The sequence below is a fragment of the Chelon labrosus genome (genome assembly GCF_963514085.1).
Source record: "Chelon labrosus genome assembly, chromosome: 11".
Lineage (NCBI taxonomy): Eukaryota > Metazoa > Chordata > Actinopteri > Mugiliformes > Mugilidae > Chelon > Chelon labrosus.
This window is the reverse complement of record NC_140344.1, coordinates 19,426,661-19,445,333: the sequence shown is the minus strand read 5'-3', so window position 1 is coordinate 19,445,333 and position 18,673 is coordinate 19,426,661. Positions and strand designations below refer to the sequence as shown.

The window sequence follows — 18,673 nt, the reverse complement described above, 5'->3', positions numbered from 1 at the left end:
CTACGAGTTTGTGTGGTTGCAAAGTCTATATATAGTGAATCCTCTCCTGAAACTCTTTCTTTGTTCATCTTTCGTGCTTTGGATTAAGGTTGGGATTCAAATATAAAAAGTTTAAATATGAGGATGAAATATTTGTGGACAAAAATTAAGTTGTAGTTTTTCTTTTGATTTATGAGTGCATTTGACTTTAGGAGTAAAGAAAAAGCATTTCTACTTGATTTTGTGCATCAAAATTGACATCAGAAGCAGCAGCATACAGCAAATAGTAACACTAATAGTACTGTAAATTAACCTAATGTAGCTCGACTGCTTGTTATCAGTATTAATTGCATGTAACTCCTTTATTATTATCATCAAGATTCACGTAGTATACCGTGCAGTATATAAATATGATGACAAATGTTGGTTACTTGTTCCATCAATCATAAGTGTGACTTGCCGATTACTCTGTGTTACATTTTGGGGTCTGTAGTGCATATTATGCTCACATGCATTACACTCTGTCACGTGTGTCTGTAATAAACAGGAAGTAAAAATTTAAACCCCCTGAATGAAAACAAACAACAGCTGACTGACGCGGTGTGTTTGTGTGTGTTTCATTGTTGTTTTGATGCAGGCACCTGCTGTGAAATGACCCTGAAGCCATTAACTCCAGTGAACTGTGCAAGCCTTCTACAGCCCGGCTGCACTCTGCTGCAGCTGGATGGTGAAGTTCTCCTGTTTGGCCAGAAAGGCTGGCCAAAGCGCTCGTGTCCGACTGGAGTGTTTGGGGTGCGGCTTAAGCGTGACGAGATGAAACTGAGGGCCATCTCCTTCGCCAATGACTCGTGCTACCTCCCTCCGCTACGTTGTCCAGCCGTTTGCCGTCTTGACCCCTACGACGGCTTCCCGGAGAGTTACCTCATCCACGGTGGCCGCACGCCAAATAATGAGATCTCATCAAGCTTGTACCTGCTGACCGTGGATAGTCGTGGCAGCAATCGCAAATTGACCTTGTGCTGCAAAGAGAAAGAGCTGGTGGCAGAAGTGCCAGGGGCCCGATACGGCCATACAATGAGCATGGTTCAAAGTCGTGGGAAGACGGCTTGTGTGTTGTTTGGGGGTAGGTCCTACATGCCTGCAGGAGAGCGGACCACAGAGAGCTGGAACAGTGTTGTTGACTGTCCTCCTCAGGTGTTCCTGTTTGACCTGGAGTTTGGGTGCTCGTCTGCTCACACTTTACCTGAGCTCAGTGATGGCCAGTCCTTCCATGTCGCCCTTGCCAGGGAAGACTCCGTCTACTTCATTGGAGGTCACTCACTCACCTCCGACTCACGTCCACCTCGGCTGTTTCGCCTGCGTGTCGAGCTTTTGCAGGGCAGCCCCTTGCTTTCCTGTGAGACCCTGGATACTGGCTTGTCCATCTCTAGTGCCATCGTCACCCGCACAGGACCCGCTCACAGATACATCATCTTAGGGGGATATCAGTCAGACTCGCAGAAGAGAATGCAGTGCAACACTGTCATTCTGGATGAGAAAGGGATCCACTTTGAGCCCCTCGAACCACCCAACTGGTCCCAAGATGTCATCCATAGTCGCACTTGGTTTGGTGGCAGTGCTGGGGAGGGAAGTGTCCTACTAGCTGTGCCGACTGAAGGAAGGCCATCCCAACCGGAAATGCATTACTTCTATTACGTGAGCTTTCAGTCAGAAGAAAAATGTGCAGAGGAAGAAGGAATCCAGGCCTGCAGCCAAGAGTCAACAGACTACGATGACTCTACTCCTCTTGAAGACTCCGAGGAGCTCTACTTTGGTCGTGAGCCACATGAGCTGGATGACAGCAGTGAAGAAGAAGGGGGCACCTACAATGAAGACGACGAGGAAGATGAATCGCAAACAGGCTACTGGATCAAATGCTGTCTGGCCTGTCAGGTCAATCCCAACACATGGGAGCCGTACTACTCCACTGAGCTCCACCGGCCTGCTATGATATTCTGCTCCAGAGGAGAAGGGGGACACTGGGTGCATGCCCAGTGTATGGAGCTGTCTGAGACCCTGCTGGTCAAACTCTCTCAGGGCAACAAAAGGTACTTCTGCTTGGACCACGGAGGCCTGCCCTACCAGGAGATGACCCCACCTCGAGAGATCCTGCCCCTGAAGCGCACCCCCATGAAAGTAAAGGACAGAAAGACACCTCTGGCAATCAAGATGTCCCCTGCCAAAAAAAGCTTTTTCAGAAGGCTTTTTGATTGACTCAAGCTGTCGTTATCTTGTGCAGATGGTTACTGATATGGATGATTTGTATCTTTATGATATTTTTGGTTTATATTCAACGCAATATGCCGATCTGTAACTGATTGTGACAAAAGTGAAGAATTTCATATTTTATTATGCTTAAACTGTGTATTTTCATTGCGGTTTTACATTGTGTGACAAAAACAAATGCAAAAATGTGATCATTGTTTCCAGTTTATGTTTTTATTAATTGTATAACAGTTAATTGTTATTTTGTATACTATTAAGTGCCACGGATTTTACACAACATACGTAGAGCTGAATATGATTATTTCTATTAAACTGACAACTTCTCAATAAAGCCTTTGATGGAAATATACCAAAAAATATTCTTCATTTCAAATTGTTGTACATATTCAGGAATATAGTTAAAAAGTGGGTAAATGAACACTCACTTTGGCTTCCAGGGCCAAATGTTGTTAAAGTCATTCATTTTCTGTAACTGCTTGTCCTCTGGAGGGGCAGGCTACACCCTGGACAGGTCGCCAGTCTATCACAGGGCTAACACAGTGAGACAGAAAACCACACTCACACCTACGGCCAATTTAGAATCACCAGTTAACCTTACGAGCATGTCTTTGGACGGTGGGAAGAAGTCAGAGTATCCGGAGAGAACCCACACAGACACAGGTAGAACATGCACAGAAATGCCGCATTGAAAGAAGATCAGAGAGGCATCAGTGCTAACCGCCACACCAGTTGTTAAATGATTTTTACGAATTAAGTCTTGATAAATTTAAAAAAGTATACAGAACTGTAGACAACATTTTAGCATGTCTCTCTGCAGTGTTTCTAGTCTAAAACTTAACTTTTATTTTGTTTTCCACATCTACTATAAAGAAAAAACAGGACTTTCTTTCAGAAAAGAATCCTGAATCCTGCACTAGTGATAAAAAATGTAAACTGCTAAATCAAACATAAAGTGCTCAACAAAAAGCAGACTTGAAGGTCGAGTCAGATTTTGTCTTTTTTAATTTTTCTTCTGTAGAAACAAAAAGTACAAACTCCAACAAAATACAGCAGAAACATCTAAATAAAACAAACGAAATGTGGAAAAGGGAATGGAAGTTTAGTGTAATATTGTACGTGTATGCGAAATGAAAGCCTTCAGCAAACCCCGGTAAACTGTTCGCCCTGATACTTAGTGTAAATATGGAAGCACAAAATGAGGAAATACACTGTGGCATTTTGGGAATCATCCATCATCCATTACTTTGGAAATGCAATTCATTAAGGCAAAAAAAAAAAAAACATGACACAAGTTGCAATATGATGCACTCTAAAACACGGTGTTATTGTGGGACTGTGACAACTATCCGGCGAAACGTGAATATTTCACACCTGTCATGCGGTTAAACTTAGGACAGTGAAATAAAATCAAACATTCAATCAAATAAGAAAACAAAATTGCCTGTCACGATTCAAAACGGTGAGGGCAGAAAAGGACAATATAATCAATCAATCAAACAAATAAACTTGCCAACAAATCAGTTTACATCAAGTCTTTCTGGCCGCCGCTCATCCCTCTCCTCTGTCAACAGTGGCAGTGAAGGAATATCAGGTGAGAGAAGGAGCCAGGTTATATGCCGAACTTAAGAAAAATCCCCGCCTGCTAGAGAGTCCACGGGGTATTAGGCTCTGTAATGGACCATACTGTATTTTTATGATATCAACAAAAAGGTCACTATATGCTTTATTTTATGAGCAGAATTCAAATAAGTATCATCTATCCTCCGCTGTGCAAAAGCTAAAAGAGATAAAAATTGGTTCAAAGTGACCTGGCATCTATTCTGCCCCTCGGGGATCCAGATAAAGCACTAAAGTAATCTTTTTCAGGGGGCACTTATGAAACAAAGAACATTTGGGTCTCTGTGATTGCATTTGGCTCCAGCTAAAATGATATATTAATACAGTCGCCACAAATGTGGTCTTTTTAACACAATTTTGCTCCATGACTTACAGTGCTTTCATCTGTTTCCATAAATATCTGCGCTATATAAATTCATAAATGTGACACATCCTTGCAATACAATAAAATGCGCCATATTTCACAGAGGGTGAAGATTAAAAAGAAAAAAAGAGGAACAAGGAAAACGAGCGAGGAAAAAGAAACCTGTGTGTTACACGGCTTGTATGTTCCTCTGCTGTGCCGTATTGACAATGTAGTAACTGACAGTTAAAAAAATAAGACGTGGAAATAATTAAAACAAGTAAAACAAGTACATTAAAAAAAAAAAAGATCACATTATTTTGAATACAATTCTGTTCAGGGGAAAAGAAAGTCTGTCATTTCCAACAATAAATGAAATTCACATCATAACAAATACAACAAAAAGAGGCTGTCTCAATTTCCCCATTATTCTAAACATCAGTCAATATGTACAGAGACCAAGAATACACTGTATAAACATAGAGGAAGATTATACAACTCAAATAAATCAAATGTAACTGAGGAAAGGTCAAAACTCGGTCACGTCCAGAGACATATCCTCATCATCATCATGGATCTCTACTGGATCAATGGTAGCCTGCAGAGCTTTGACAGAGTCCTTGTGGGCCTCCATGAACTTCTGCAAGTACTTGGAGGTGTAGAGCCAGTGGTGTTTCAGCACGTCCTCCAGCTCAAAGGCCTTTGACTGACGTGCATTCATCTTCCGGAAACGCCTGAACAGTTTGTTTGCAGACTCGTTCCCCTCGCTGGCCCAGGCTCCTATGGATCCATCTCTCTCTATGATTTCAGGCACATGGGCCAGGGTCTTGTGCAGGTAATTGGTTATCTTCCCATTGTACCTATATTTGAAGGCGGTGGAGAGGAGGTCAGCAAACCGCTGGGAGTTAAAACTGTAGCGGCACAGCTGGTCAGGGCACTCCTTGGCTGGATAAGTGGCACGCCACACAGGCTTCATTTGGAGATAGAGCTTTATAAGCTCCCTCAGGGCTTCCCTTCTCTCCTCTGAGGGCACAAGCTCACACACTACCTCCACAGCCTCCAGGGTCATTAGCTTGCGGGCATAGTTTCCATTCATTCTCATTACTGGTTTGAGCTTCATCTTCTTCCTCAGCTGTTTATCTAGGGCTGCCCTCCAGCTGCGCCGTTCCTCCCGGCTGGGGTTGACCTTTTTGTACACCTCCCCAATCTCGTCCTGAAAGATTTTGTAGAATTCAGTGGCATTGCCGATGTCACAGTGTAATGCATCTAGAGTGGGCTGGGTCTCCAGGAAGGGTTTGGCAGAAACCCCTTTGACCCTGTCTCGCAGCTCTTCAGGAGACTCAGAAAAGGGGTTGGTTCTCCATATTTCGTAGCGCTCTAGGTTCTCTTCGTGACAGCGAGTGATGGAGTGCAGCACCATGTTTTCCGAAGCCTCGGCTCGAGTGGAGTCACACAGAGTGCAGACGTATGTAGACCCCGAGGCCTCCAGGCCCTCCAGCTCACGCACCATCTTCTCGTCGTATCCAGTCCCCCTGAAATGGAACCGAAAAGAACGAGGCAGGCCACCGATGGAGAGGATGAGCCTGCTCTCTTTCATTGCGTTGCGCTCTGCAACTATGGGCGCCATGACAGCTGTGAGCGTCTCGTGGTCTGACTCATCCACAAACATCAGGCAAAGGGGCTTACAGGACAGCTCTGAGTTTGGCTTTGGCTCGGCGAAAATGGTAACCTCCTCCTCCTCTTCTTCTGCCAGGACGGAGACTGACATAACGGTGAAAGAGAAGCGCACTGCCTTCTCGGGAACAGCCGGTCCTCCACCGTGCTTCTCGCTGACATCGCCCATGCCGTCACAACACTCCTTGATCATCACACTAAAGCCTGAGGTGCAAGCGCTGTCTTCCATCCCACTCTCTCTCAGCCCGTCCATGATGTCCTCCTCCAGGTCCTTTAATGCTGACACCAGTGCCACATCATAGCGAAAGCGTCGAGTGATGGTGTTGGCTGGGGAGTCATCCACCGAGGAAGTCCATCCAGAGAGCCCATTAATAATGCCTACATTGCAAGATGTAGACACATTCTTGAGAGCTGGCTGCCATTCAAATTGGTGAAAACCAGGGAGAAGCTCCTTCTCTGCAGCTCGGAGGGCGTGCAAGGGCTGAAAGATCTGGCGGCCGCTGGTGGCTTTGACGGTCCGATACATTTTGTGATACTGGCTGCAGCTCAGGAAAGTGTTGACCCGAATGGCCAAGCACACAGCGGGATTCAACCCAAAGCCTCTGCCTACAGAGAGAAAAAATAAAAGGAGAGAAAGTTTCAGAGGCACTGATGGAGGGGAAATAAAAGCACAATGAGAAAGCAAAGGGACAGGATTGAAAGATTAAGAGCATTATTTAACACCAAAACGTAAGAAGCCCACTTCTAGTGCTTTAAAAGGAACTGCAGTGTGGAACATTTCCTCATTTGATATCCCACATTTGGAGTAATTTCTACTATGAGACAGAAAGAATCGCACATTTAACAACCAAATGTGAATGTATCACTGTCAAAAGCCCACAAGCCCATGATTACAAAATCCAATATTTCCTAATTTCCAAATGTTATAAGGGGACAGAGGGTGAATCAGTGAAGCTGGCAAAAGTGATGTATTGGCTGCAGATGAAAACAGACACCAGCTGGCTTCTATTCCCCAGAGAGGACGGTGGTGCTGTTTGTGTAATTTGCAGATACAAGAGCTGCTGATGTTGTTTTGATTCTAACAGCCCCTTCACAAGAGTTGTTATTGTGCATTAAAGGGAGTGTGAGAATGAGAGACTGACAGACAAGACGAGTGAGAGTGGGTGAGCACCGGGGAGGGGTTGGGCGTGTAACAGCGGTGGTTCAATAGACAGAGATGGACAATAATGAAATGCTTTTCAATCAAAATCACAGAAAACTTTCTTCTCTCTCCACAATAGTAGACTTTTCGACTCATTGTTATTTGGGTGATAACTGTATTCTTTAGCGGAAGCTGGAAATATCAATGAGCACATTTGTCTATGACCCTCTTTCTGTGCTATGAATTTACGTGTTATGGCTTGTTACCTTGCATCATGGCCTCCAGCTCGTCCGCCTGCCGATGTTCGTTCCCAGACCGCAGTGCAAGCAGGAACAGCGTCAAACACACAGACTTCAGGTCACCACCCTCTTCTTTGTCTGCAAACACCCTCACCTGGGTCTTCAGATCCCTCAGCCGATGCTTCTGGGCGCGGCGAGTCAGCGAAAGCAAGTGCTGGCGGGGTCTTCCGCCTTTGTTGGTCAGCAGATAGCTGTCGAGCTCAGATGAACGCTGGCTTGCATCCTCCTCCAGCTCATGGCTCAGACAGTGAGCCTTGAAGGAGTCTAGCCTTACCTGCTCCCCGCAGCCGTCACTGGGGCATAGCAGAGGCAGGGAATACAAGGCTGACACAAAGGTTTTGGCAGGCGGGGTGAGATCATCAGGCACACAGGTCGAGTTGCAGGCAGGGCAGTGAGGTCCCAGAACATGGGTAAATTTTATGATACAACTGCGGCAGAAGAGGTGCCCACAGGGGGACTGAACTGGATCAGAGAGCAGGTGGTCACACACCAGGCAGGTGAAAGAAATGATGAAGTCCACGGGGAGCTTCTCTGAGATCAGCTTAGTGCTCAGGTGGTCTTTCTGGCAGTGTGTGATCTTCCTGACCCACTGCTCTCTCTGGACGCTGAGTTTCCTCCAGGCCCTGAGAGCAGGACCGTGACGGTCTCCGAATGGTCTCAGGACTCTCCTCTCACCGACAGCGATGCTTTCACCGTGGTCCCATCTGGGCCTTTTTGCCAGGCTCTGGGCCCTAGGAATGACTTTCCTCCTTTTCCTACCAGTCCTCTGGAACGACGGTTTCTTGGGGAAGCAAAGGTGGCAGTGGGAGGAGTGGGGTTTCCACTCAGGGACCCTTGTTCTGGTGAAGCTGCAGAAGCCTCCTCCTCGAATGGCAGCCGTCCAGCAGCGATGGCAGAAGGAGAGAGGGTGGACAGATTCTATGTCCTCCGTCACGTCCACTTTGAAGACTTTAAGGATGACCTCTGGCCAGCTCGTGAACTTGCAGCCCATTTTGCGCAGGGCACATTTGCTCACCTCGTCCAAATCTCCGTGAACGTCATGCACGGGTCCTTTCACTTTCCTCAGGACCATTCCGCAGACGCGACACAAGCACCTTCACGGAAGAAAAACAATGCTGTCAGATTCAAATAAGTGCAAATAAGACGTGAAGTGTTATGAATATAGAATATAATGTAGGATTACCTGAGTTGGTTCATGTGGGTGTCCATTTCTTGTAGCTTCATATCTACTCTCCTGCCAGGGCCCTCCACATTTTCCTTGCTTTTTCCCCCAAGGCACAATTTCATAACACTCCCTGGATCCACACCATGATCTAACTCTATATTTGGAGCTGCAGGAGGAGAGATTTCCAGCAAGGCTCCCTTTTGAGGCAGTGTCTCGCTCGGTAGCGGGGCCTTCTCCATGGACTTCACCCTAAACAGTTTAAACTTCCACTGAGAGTACTTAGAGTGGGGATGGTGGAGCTCAGCCGGCATGGAGGATCTGGGACCATCTGTCTCCAGGCTTTCTGCCGCCATGATGGGACTTAGAGCTTAGACCCTACAGAGGAGACGGGAGGAAAGAAGAGGGGAGGAGAGGAGGGGAGGGCAGAGGAGAGATTAATTTGATGCACTACAAATGTATGAACATAATTTCAGCTGTCCATGAGATAACAGATTCGGGGAAAAGATCTAAAGGTTAAAATCCTATGGGGGAATAAAAACCTAATGCTTTCTCAGTGTTAAGCCCGTGACACAATCTAAAAGCTTTACTAGATTCCTGTTGAATTTATACACCAAGCACCCTGAAATCCCACTGAACAGAGAGTAGTGAGCCCTGACCCAGACTGCTGTATTATACCATAAGTGGCATTTAGATCTTGTGTAAAATGCATGAGACAAGCGCTGGAGGGGATCGATACACACCAAAATCTTAATTTCTCTCATCTCCAAACCCATCACTCAGGGAGCTATTGTGAATTTTTCCTTTGACACAGCAAGTTTGCTAAACGGGCAACCTTATCCCTCCGAGGCTGTCAATCATTTATATTAGTCATTTTCTTGGCTGCAGAGAGAATTGGAGCTCTGGGAGCCTCCAACTGGCATTTTAAATGCAAAGAAAAGATTTGGAGACACACAGCAAACGTATTTCATAATACACAGATATTGACCAAATGGCAGGAAAAAAGAAAACAAGAAAGCATCATATTGAATAAGCATCATAAAGAATTATTCCAAACAGAAAAATTGCTCAACTCAGAAGTCGTACTTCAACAGCCGAGTGCTCTTATGGTACAGCACAGGTGAGATCAATGATGCTGCTGCACTGACTGACCTATACTTCATCTCCTCCTGTGCTACCCAAGAGCCATTACCAGTTCTGACGATAGAGCGGTCAAACAATCTTCGAAACAATTACAATTTTGAGTCTTACCATTGTGCATCTATAGCACACACACTGTAGAATATTCCGCATATCCATCTTTCAGTCAACCTCACTGCATTTTTCACCCTGAGAGATGTGAGTCTGTCAGTCCAACTCCATTCCCTGGCTCTCTGTGTGCTTCACATGCTGAACTCTCCTTTGAGACAAACAGCTGAGCCTGTGTGCATGTGTGTCAGCTGGGCTCTTACCTTGTTTTTCAGTCTCAGCTGGCGTCAGCTCCCTCGGGGGCCCTCTCCGCATGGGAGCACAAGGAAAGACCCGGAGCCAGGCCCCTAAAAAAAAAAAAAAAAAAACTTCATATACTGCGTAAGTTGCTGTGACTCTGTTGCAGCTTGGAGCTTTTGTCACCAAGAGCTGCGGCTCCATAGAGTGGGATTGCTCCCGTCTGCCACATTGTGCTTCGTATTTATACCCTCCCTTTGAAGGGATCCCAACAGTCAACTCCTGCCACCTGATACAGGCAGCTGAGGAAAAAAAACAAAAAAAAAAACAAGGTCAACCCCAAAGCACAGTTGCAAACATGTGCATGTACTGAATCCAACAGAACAGCCAGAAAACAAACAACTTTCGACCACAGCACACCGATCCTCAGCTGGAAACACTTATGTGTCACCTTTATCTCCCGTTTCTCATATTCATCTGCAGGCTCGCCTCATCCAGGTGGCCTCACCGTGACAGGCAGACAGAGTGATACTGTTAAACTTGTGAAAAGTAAAGAGACACAGCAGACCACGTAAAAGAAAACGTGTTCGAGACAGATTCAAACGACATATGGGTAGAAATAAATTAATAATAATAAAAAATAAGAATGTAATACTGGCTTTTATTGTTATTGCTGTCATTTTAATTAGTGTGTCATCTTTCAGCGTTTGTCACTGATGCATCAGCAGTTCAGGCGGTGGCTGCTGTGAATCACTATGACAAATGCACCGACACTTGTGAGCCACATTCGGCCGGAAACCAATTAGTAGTGCGTTTGCCGTTGGAATGTGAGCGTTCACTTGGCAGCCACTGCTTCAGTTAATTAGTTTTTAAAGCAACACGAGTGACTTACAAAGAGGCCGCACGGCAAAGCACAATTTATTTATCGGTTTTGCAGATAATAGCCGCGCATTTCGCGTGTCTGTTGTTTTCGCCCTGCCCTTGTAGTTTTTATCAGCAGTTTATCTCTTTTTTTTTTTTTTTATGCTGCGAGCCGCGTTTCTCATCCATCTCTTCAAAGGCTTTCTCTCTGTCACCATCCTGAATGGGTTTTAATTAGACGGCATCATTTGATGTGATTTCTCAGCAGGTATGGGGAGTATTTGCCCAAGATCATTCTTGTTTGTAATTATCCAGGGGATTAATCTGGTGTATTCACCGCGGGAGCCTGTTGCTGTTGCATTTGGATTCACCAGCCAAGTCATTAGATACACAGTCAGCGGGCACCGAACAACAGTTGGGTCTCTCCCCCTCTTGTCGGCTTAACAGGGGAGCAGGATGAACACTGGCAGGCTCTGCGGCTCATATTTGGTACATATGGCCGAGTGTGACCTTAGACGGTAGCAGTTTTTGTTTGTTTCTTTCTTTGTTTTTGTCAAGTACACCTCCTCGCAGGCATTGCAGGGGAACAAATAAAGGGACAAGTTAGTGGCTAAACAAAAAAGTGCTGTTTTCCAAGCTTTTTCCCAATCCATCAGACACAGCTGAGAGATCTGAAGCACACAAAGCTTGATTCATTACATATCCAAGAACAAGCAAATGATGGATTGTAGCAAGATGTTCCAAGCCTATTTATAGTTGATATTTAGATTTATGATGGCCAAGTAGCCGCATGTTTCCAAGGTAAACGCCACACCTAGCCCTGTGGCAGACAGGGACAGAGCTGCAGATGTCTGCCTGACAAACAAGCAGTGACCCCCTGAGACCCTCATCTCTCCACGCCTGCTAATTGACTTGTTATTGATCAACTCAAAGGCAGTCTGATTTATGGGAAAGAGGACTTGTGGAGACAGCCACCTGGCATGGAGCGGGCTGTTATGAATGTGAGGAGCAGACCCTGGGGGACTAGAGACTGCAGTTTAGGGAGGACATACAGGAGTTTGCAATGCACCGGCGAACTGACACTTTGCACCACGAGGGGCTGTTTTTTTTTTCTTCTCTAGCATGATGAATCCAAACAACATCAGTGAGTAATGTGTGTGCGTATGAGCATGTAGCAGGTGTGTGCAGTGGGAGGGATGAGTGGGCATATGGCTGGACCGGTACTTGTGTTTGGGAAAACAGGAGAAACAAAAGAGGCGGCGAGGGCTGTGTGTCTGTGTTTATGAGTCCGTGCATGTGTTATGCCAAGAACAAGAACCAACTCCGATCAGGCATAACATTATGACCACCTGCCTAAGATTGTGTAGGTCTCCCTTGTGCCTCCAAAACAGTTGTGACTCATCAGAGAATGGACATAGGCCTTCTGAGGGTGTCCTGTGGTGTCCAGCAACAGAATGCTGTAAATGGGGGCCTTTGGGTCCTGTGGGTTGAGGGGAGGGGCCTCTGTGGATCAGGCTTGTTCCAGTGCATCACACAGATGCTTGATCAGTTTGGGATGCAGTGAATTTGGAGGTCAGGTCAATGTCATGTCATGTTTTTTGAGTTGTTCTTGAAGCATTTTTGTGTGCGTGCCTGTGTCAGGCTGCATCTTGCTGGGGATGGCTGCTGCCATCAAGGAGTGTCATTGCTATGGGGTGGGGGTGTCTGGTCTGGTCTAGGTGGGTGGTACATGTCTAAGTGACATCCACATGAATGCCAGGTCCAAATGTTTCCCAGAAGAACATTATTATTTACTTCTCCTTTCAGTGGTTTTAATGTTGTGGCTGATCGGTGAATAACGCAGTCCAAGCGACCCATCCTTGAGAAACTTCAGACCTGTTACTTTTTAGATGCGTGTGTGTATAACATAAAGAGACTGGCAGAGAACAAGAAGGACAAGGGAGCGAGAGGGACGGCGTACTGGGTGAAAGACAGAGAACGGGGATGTGGCAGTGATCTTGTGTAAGGGAGTTGCACAGGATAACAGGCTCAGTTCAGAACGGTGAACACAAAAAAGGGCTTAGGGCTGATTGCAGGCTGTGACAAGGAAACGGGGGAAGAGATCAAGCCTTCCAGGCACAACTACGAAGGCCAAAGGACCAGAAAAAGGTCCTCAGACAGCGCAAGTCACATAGCAGCTTAAGGAAAAGTGTCAATAGAAGAAATGGACAATGAATGAATTCCGCGGCAGTGCTGGTATCTTCCTCGGCGGGGGAGAAATGTCAGCGAGGTGCACATTTGAATAGACCGACCAAAATTGCGGCATGATATTTCAAAATGTCATGAAGAATGTGGGCATCTTTGTGATTGTATTCAGGGTAAAGAGGGCATTTCACTCTCATATTTCCGCTGTGTGTTATGCAATATATTGAACATTTGGTATGCTAATTTTTAATTGAAATTTCATAGCAGTGTTCAACAGGCTCTCCCAGCCAATTCTCGGATAGTCGCCTCCCACTGTCCACCTCCTCCATCCCTCATCTGGAGACATGATTTGGTAGATAAATAGTCAAAGGGGGTAGACTTCAGAGCAGACCTATTCGTCAAAGCTCCCTGCCAAAACAAACCCCTTACCCCACTACTCAAATCCCCCCTCATCCATCTCCCCCGTCTCTCCCGCTCAATGTCTTGTTTCCCTCGTCTCGCCCCTTTCTTTCCTTTGGTTTTGTTAATTATCACATATATTCCAATGAGGTGATTAATTATAATCCCTCCCTCCCTCCCTCCCTCCCACCACAGGTTAATGTGCTCCCTATCACACGGTGACATGCGGCTGAGTGATGCTGTCTCGAGGCCTCGCGCGACCCCGTATAACTCGGCCGCATTTGTTGTTAGCTCATCCTGACTGATGGAGCTTTAACAGAGAGCAGAGACACACCACAAACATCACAGCTTCTACAAATAACATCCCCCTCACTCTGCTGACAGCCTGACACCACAATATCTTCCGTGTCCAGCTCTCCAAATATTCATTTTATTGGATAGTCTAGTCTTGGGACTATATTAGTTCATTCCAAATCTTGCATTATAACGTTCCCTGAGGCGCTGCAGAGTTATTTTGGTTTTGGACTGGTTCCATTCATCCCTTCTGTTCTGGTGAGTTGGACAATATGGGCAACAACTTAAGCTACAGCAACTGTGAGTGTACATTTTAAGACTTGTTTTTTGAAAGAAAATAATCCTATTAGCATAGCAAAAAGGGCCACATAGGGGTCAATGCTATACATAGACTGCATTGTAAATACATGGTGGGACTGTGCTGGAGTACAGGCCTACAGAGAGACCTGCATGTGAGCAGACAACCCAGATGGATGTTGATCCACTCGCAGTAAACCAAAAGAAATTAAACCCTAAGCCGGATTCAGGAGCACTAGACTAAAGTGGGGGAGCAAAACCAGTGTCTTTAATCAAAATAACAATGCTCGTTTGTTCTGTGTTAATTAAATGTAGATTTTCCTGATTGAAGAGCAGTCGTCTTGATGCCGAGGGACCTGCAGTCACGTAAACATCCACTCACCGAATTTGTCTTGTGTTTAACCACGTATTAGTTCCCGTTCCCCAAACTGTCTGGTGCTCGTTTACACAGAAGGTCTGTCAGCTGAGGGATGGTGTCTCGCAAACAACCCCTCAAGTTTTCAAGCGTTCAGCAACCTTGCAGGGAGGATCTCTTGGCAAATTTGTTAAACACGTGGGCTACATCCACACACTTTTCAAACTAAATGAGAGAATGTTATTTCTCCCCACTAAATTACTATTTTTCTCCCGACTGGTCATTCTCCCGGTCTCTCTTCCTCACTCCCTCCCTCGGTCGGCTTCCATCAATGTAATGAGCAAATCATGGCCACTAGGGAGAGATGTAGTGAGAAAAATAGGTCCTATTATGTGTCAAGCTATGTGAAAAGAGCAGCGCTGTTGTCTGTCAACTCTAACCCCCAACTGTCCCTGGTCCTAACTTCCCACCAAACACAAAGAGGTCTTTTCCCGCACGTAGATCCGCTTATTATTTCCTTGTCTTTTAACTAAAAAGTCCATTATAGGAAATGCCAGGACAGCTGTGCCCTTTTCTGCGCTAGCTCTGCCAGAGCTCCGACAAGGGAACAATGGACACAGTAACACGCGCCGATTCAGGACTGATTTAGAGTGACTGGTCTTAAACCTGACTTATTGAGTACAGTAATTATAGGAGGTGAAAGGAGGGGCTGTTAAGGATGCCGTGGTTAGGTGGGGGGCTTGTGCAGGGAGGTTGTTGTCATTTGGCAGCCAGTCCACTTGGAGAGAGAAATGACTATTGGAGCCAGAGCCTGGGTGGCGGAGCATTTATCAACCAGTCATCTCAATGATTCACATGATCCGGCAGGGAGACATTATTTTACCGGTCTAGTCTCTCACTGCAACCCGCCGGTGGCGGGGATGATGATAGCTATGGGCTTTATGAGCACAGGAACAGACGTATACAGTAATTGTTTGAGAACGGGTGTTTCGGAAAGTCCTATCTCTTTTCACAGAGTCATGTGTAGTCCTTGGATTGGACTACACTGAAAAAGAACTGAACCCAACTCAGGGGCATATGGCATTTGTTCACTGCAGCAGAACACAGAGATGCCTCAGGAAGGGACTGACAAACATGCGCTCCCCTGTTGCTGGAGGGGAGAGTAACTAGTGCTGAATACATAAAGACCACAAATAAATAGACCATCCACCTGCTCAGTGAGTGCTTTGGGGCCGGGGTAGATCTGAAGGTATTGATACAGTTTTGCATTTGTTAGCCTGCCTGTACAAGCAAGTATAACAGTCTCCGCATAAGCAAATAAATCCCTAACTGAATGGGGAATAAGGGAAAGAGGCGAGGGTAGCCTGTGATAGCCTTCTCATAATAACTATGATAAAAATGCTATTCCTCTATTCAGCCTCCGCTCGCCCTTCTTTTACCAACTTTCGCTCTAGGCCCCTGCGGGAGACACATCATTCGCCTTTTTGTGAAAGGCCTGCTGGAGAGACATAAAGAGGGAGAGCTATGGCGGCTGTTTATTTAGTCGGATGGGCTGACGCGTGTGAAATAGGTTTGAGGACGCCGTCTACACAGTGGCAGCTGGCATCGATAAGTGAGAAGACGTACTCATTTACTGCTTCCTATAATTAACAAGAAATGTGTACTTCAATTTGACAATTTGGACGCGTACAAGTCATCCTCATTAATGAAGTTATTATGACTTAAGTTCATTCCGCCCCCTTCATGTCTTCCCTTCAACACTTTTCATCCCATCCCCTCCGACCCTTTTCATCCCATCCCCTCGGCCTTTCTCATCCCATCCCCCTTGACTCTTCCTATCCCATCCTCTTCGACCCTTTTCATCCCATGTCCCTTGACCCTTTTCATCCCATCTCCCTTGACCCTTCTTATCCCATCCTCTTCGACCCTTTTCATCCCATCCCCTTTGACCCTTTTCATCCCATCCTCCCCGACCCTTCTCACTCCTTTCATTTCTCTCACATCCTGTCTACTAATAAACTTATGTGCTTCAAATAAGGCGTGGTCTTTGTTAGTGAACTGAGCTGCATGTTTGTCATCTGTGGTCCTATGAAGCTGTTCAGTGTTCATTACTCACGCTGTTACTACCTAACTGTTAAGCATAATTCACTGATCTCCTTAAGACGCCCCATGTAAATATGCATACATTTCACCAGCCTACTTTCCTGTAATATAAACAAGTACCATCACCAACCTCGGGGCCCCCTGTTTTGTACTTTCTGAGTGCATTGTATACCAACTGTGCTGTTCTTCAATGAATGCTCTGACTGCTGGCTATGTCATTCTTTCTATCCACTCTTAATCTCCCTTGCATCATCCATCACATATTTTATGTTTCTGCTTGCTTCTTGACTATCTCTGTCCCACCTCCTTCATTTTACTACCTGTCCGACCTCAAGCAGATGGGCAGCCCCTTATGAGCTGGGTACTGCTCAAGGTTTCATCCTGTTAAAATGGAGTTTTTCCTTGCCACTGTTGCCTTATTGCTTGCTCTGGGATCTGTAAAATGGTAACAACAAAATGAAACACACATTGAAATGTGTTGAGAAGAAATAAAAGTTTAAAGCTGTGAGGGTGTACTTGCAATCTACGCTAACATATCATGCTAGCATGATAACATGTTGATGTATAGCACGTCTCATCACATTCACCCTCTTAGTTTAGCATGCTAATGTATGCTAAACACAGTTTTTTTTGTCATGAGCCAATTCTGGCCAGATTGTAAAGGCAACAACATCATGAAATGATGTGTGCCAAAAATCATGGCAAAGCATTCAATAGATAGACAGAGCAACTGTGGAGGTCTGTTCAAAATTTTAAAATCTGGTAGCAATCTGCTGAGTAGATATATTATTATATTAAGTGTAAAAAAAGTTTGACCTGAGTGTCGAGGAATCACTGAGGCTGTCACGCTTCTGTGAGTGTCAGCATGAATTTTCATGACAAATCAATATACAAAAGCAAAGTGAACCAAGAGAGCAGAAGACAGGCAGACATCTCTAACTGCTGCATCATTTATGTGACTAAATGTTAATGTGCATGCTATGAAAACACTCTATAGTCCTCATATGTGCAATTAAAATAGGAATGAAAGTAGCACACTAGGTGCAAGGAGTATATGCCTAGTGTCTTCTCATTGTCACAGATCTTGTCATTTCCTTTTACATTATTCACCAATGCAAAAAATTTTTTTTCCCACAATGACAGAAATCAAGTTTCCATGTCGGCCTGTTCTGCATTTTTTAACTCTGCCTCGTCTCGCTTCTCTTCGTCATGCCTATCACCGTCATTGGGAAAAGGTGTCCAACTAGAGCAGAGCCCATAATCGTAAATAGGCCAATAAGTAACTTCACCCAGTGTCGTCCGCAAGCAGGCACACTCTATATGCCGAGCAGAAACACGCTGTTAAAGAAACTGGCGCCAAGTGATTATATTTGTAATTTAATTTCCTTGGTCACACAGAGATAAGAGAAGGGAGAGGCTGCAGATGGCCGGGTATGAATAGAGTAACGAGAATGTGACTAAAGCTTCATTGTCTGCACCGATATGGTCAAGACGACACCACTTACGAACAATAGTACCGGTAAGCAGATATGGTAAATACACAGGGATCTACAAGTCTAAAAGCAACAACACAAAAGAGACAGTAGAAAAGGTTTTGTAATGTAAAAACACCTGCACTCTTAAATTCAGTGAATGGATGTAAGTGCAGACTGATCGAGGAGCTCTTTTCCTCTGATCCAAGCCCCGTCTGTCTTCTTTGCACTCACTTCTGCTAAACAAACGTAATCAGCAGGGTGGTCTGGGTGGGATGTCAATCACAAAGAGCAATGGCTCATCTGCAGCCAAGATGGACTGAGTCCCAGAAAGAAAAATGACTGAAGGACACAAGGTGTGCCCTCCACGCCCTCATACATCCTCTCTCTTTCCCTCTCCCTCTCTACAACTGCTTTTTCTGAGATTGTAGGACTGCAGATATCAAATCTTCCTTTTACATTTTTAAAGTCTGTCCACTTATGCTGATGACAGTGCACTCGAGGGCACACCGCTGCAGTGGTCAAAGTCAGATTTTGACAGCATTCAGGGCTGCTGGAGGTGAGGGATGGAGAGAAAGAAGAAAAAAAGGTGTATGTTGATCAAAATCTGACACTACACGAACACGGGGGCAGTGTTGAACTATTTTGTGACATCTCAAATCCTCTCTCCGCCCTTTGTTCTCTCCTCCTCTGATCTTTATGTCTGTTTCTCCCGCCGCCGTCTTGTCTTGCCGCGTATTTCCTCAGCGTCTTCACTTTGAACCCGGCAAGCATTAACCTGTCAGGAAAGTTACAAATGTTCT

The 18,673-nt window shown here is 45.5% G+C and overlaps 2 protein-coding genes across 2 annotated transcripts; one reads left to right on the top strand and one right to left on the bottom strand.

Annotated features, from left to right (window-relative positions):
* Positions 1 to 370: 370 nt before the first annotated feature.
* On the top strand, positions 371 to 2,232 carry rag2 (recombination activating gene 2; the record flags this gene model as incomplete). The annotated part of the gene is made up of 1 exon (XM_084555800.1): positions 371 to 2,232. The coding sequence occupies exon 1, from the start codon at positions 631 to 633 to the stop codon at positions 2,230 to 2,232; it is 1,602 nt and encodes a 533-aa protein (XP_084411926.1). The 5' UTR covers positions 371 to 630.
* A 2,501-nt stretch (positions 2,233 to 4,733) lies between these two features.
* rag1 (recombination activating 1) lies at positions 4,734 to 8,836 on the bottom strand (the record flags this gene model as incomplete). The annotated part of the gene is made up of 3 exons (XM_084555990.1): positions 4,734 to 6,484; positions 7,286 to 8,412; positions 8,502 to 8,836. The coding sequence occupies 3 exons, from the start codon at positions 8,834 to 8,836 to the stop codon at positions 4,734 to 4,736; spliced, it is 3,213 nt and encodes a 1,070-aa protein (XP_084412116.1).
* Between the last annotated feature and the right edge of the window lie 9,837 nt (positions 8,837 to 18,673).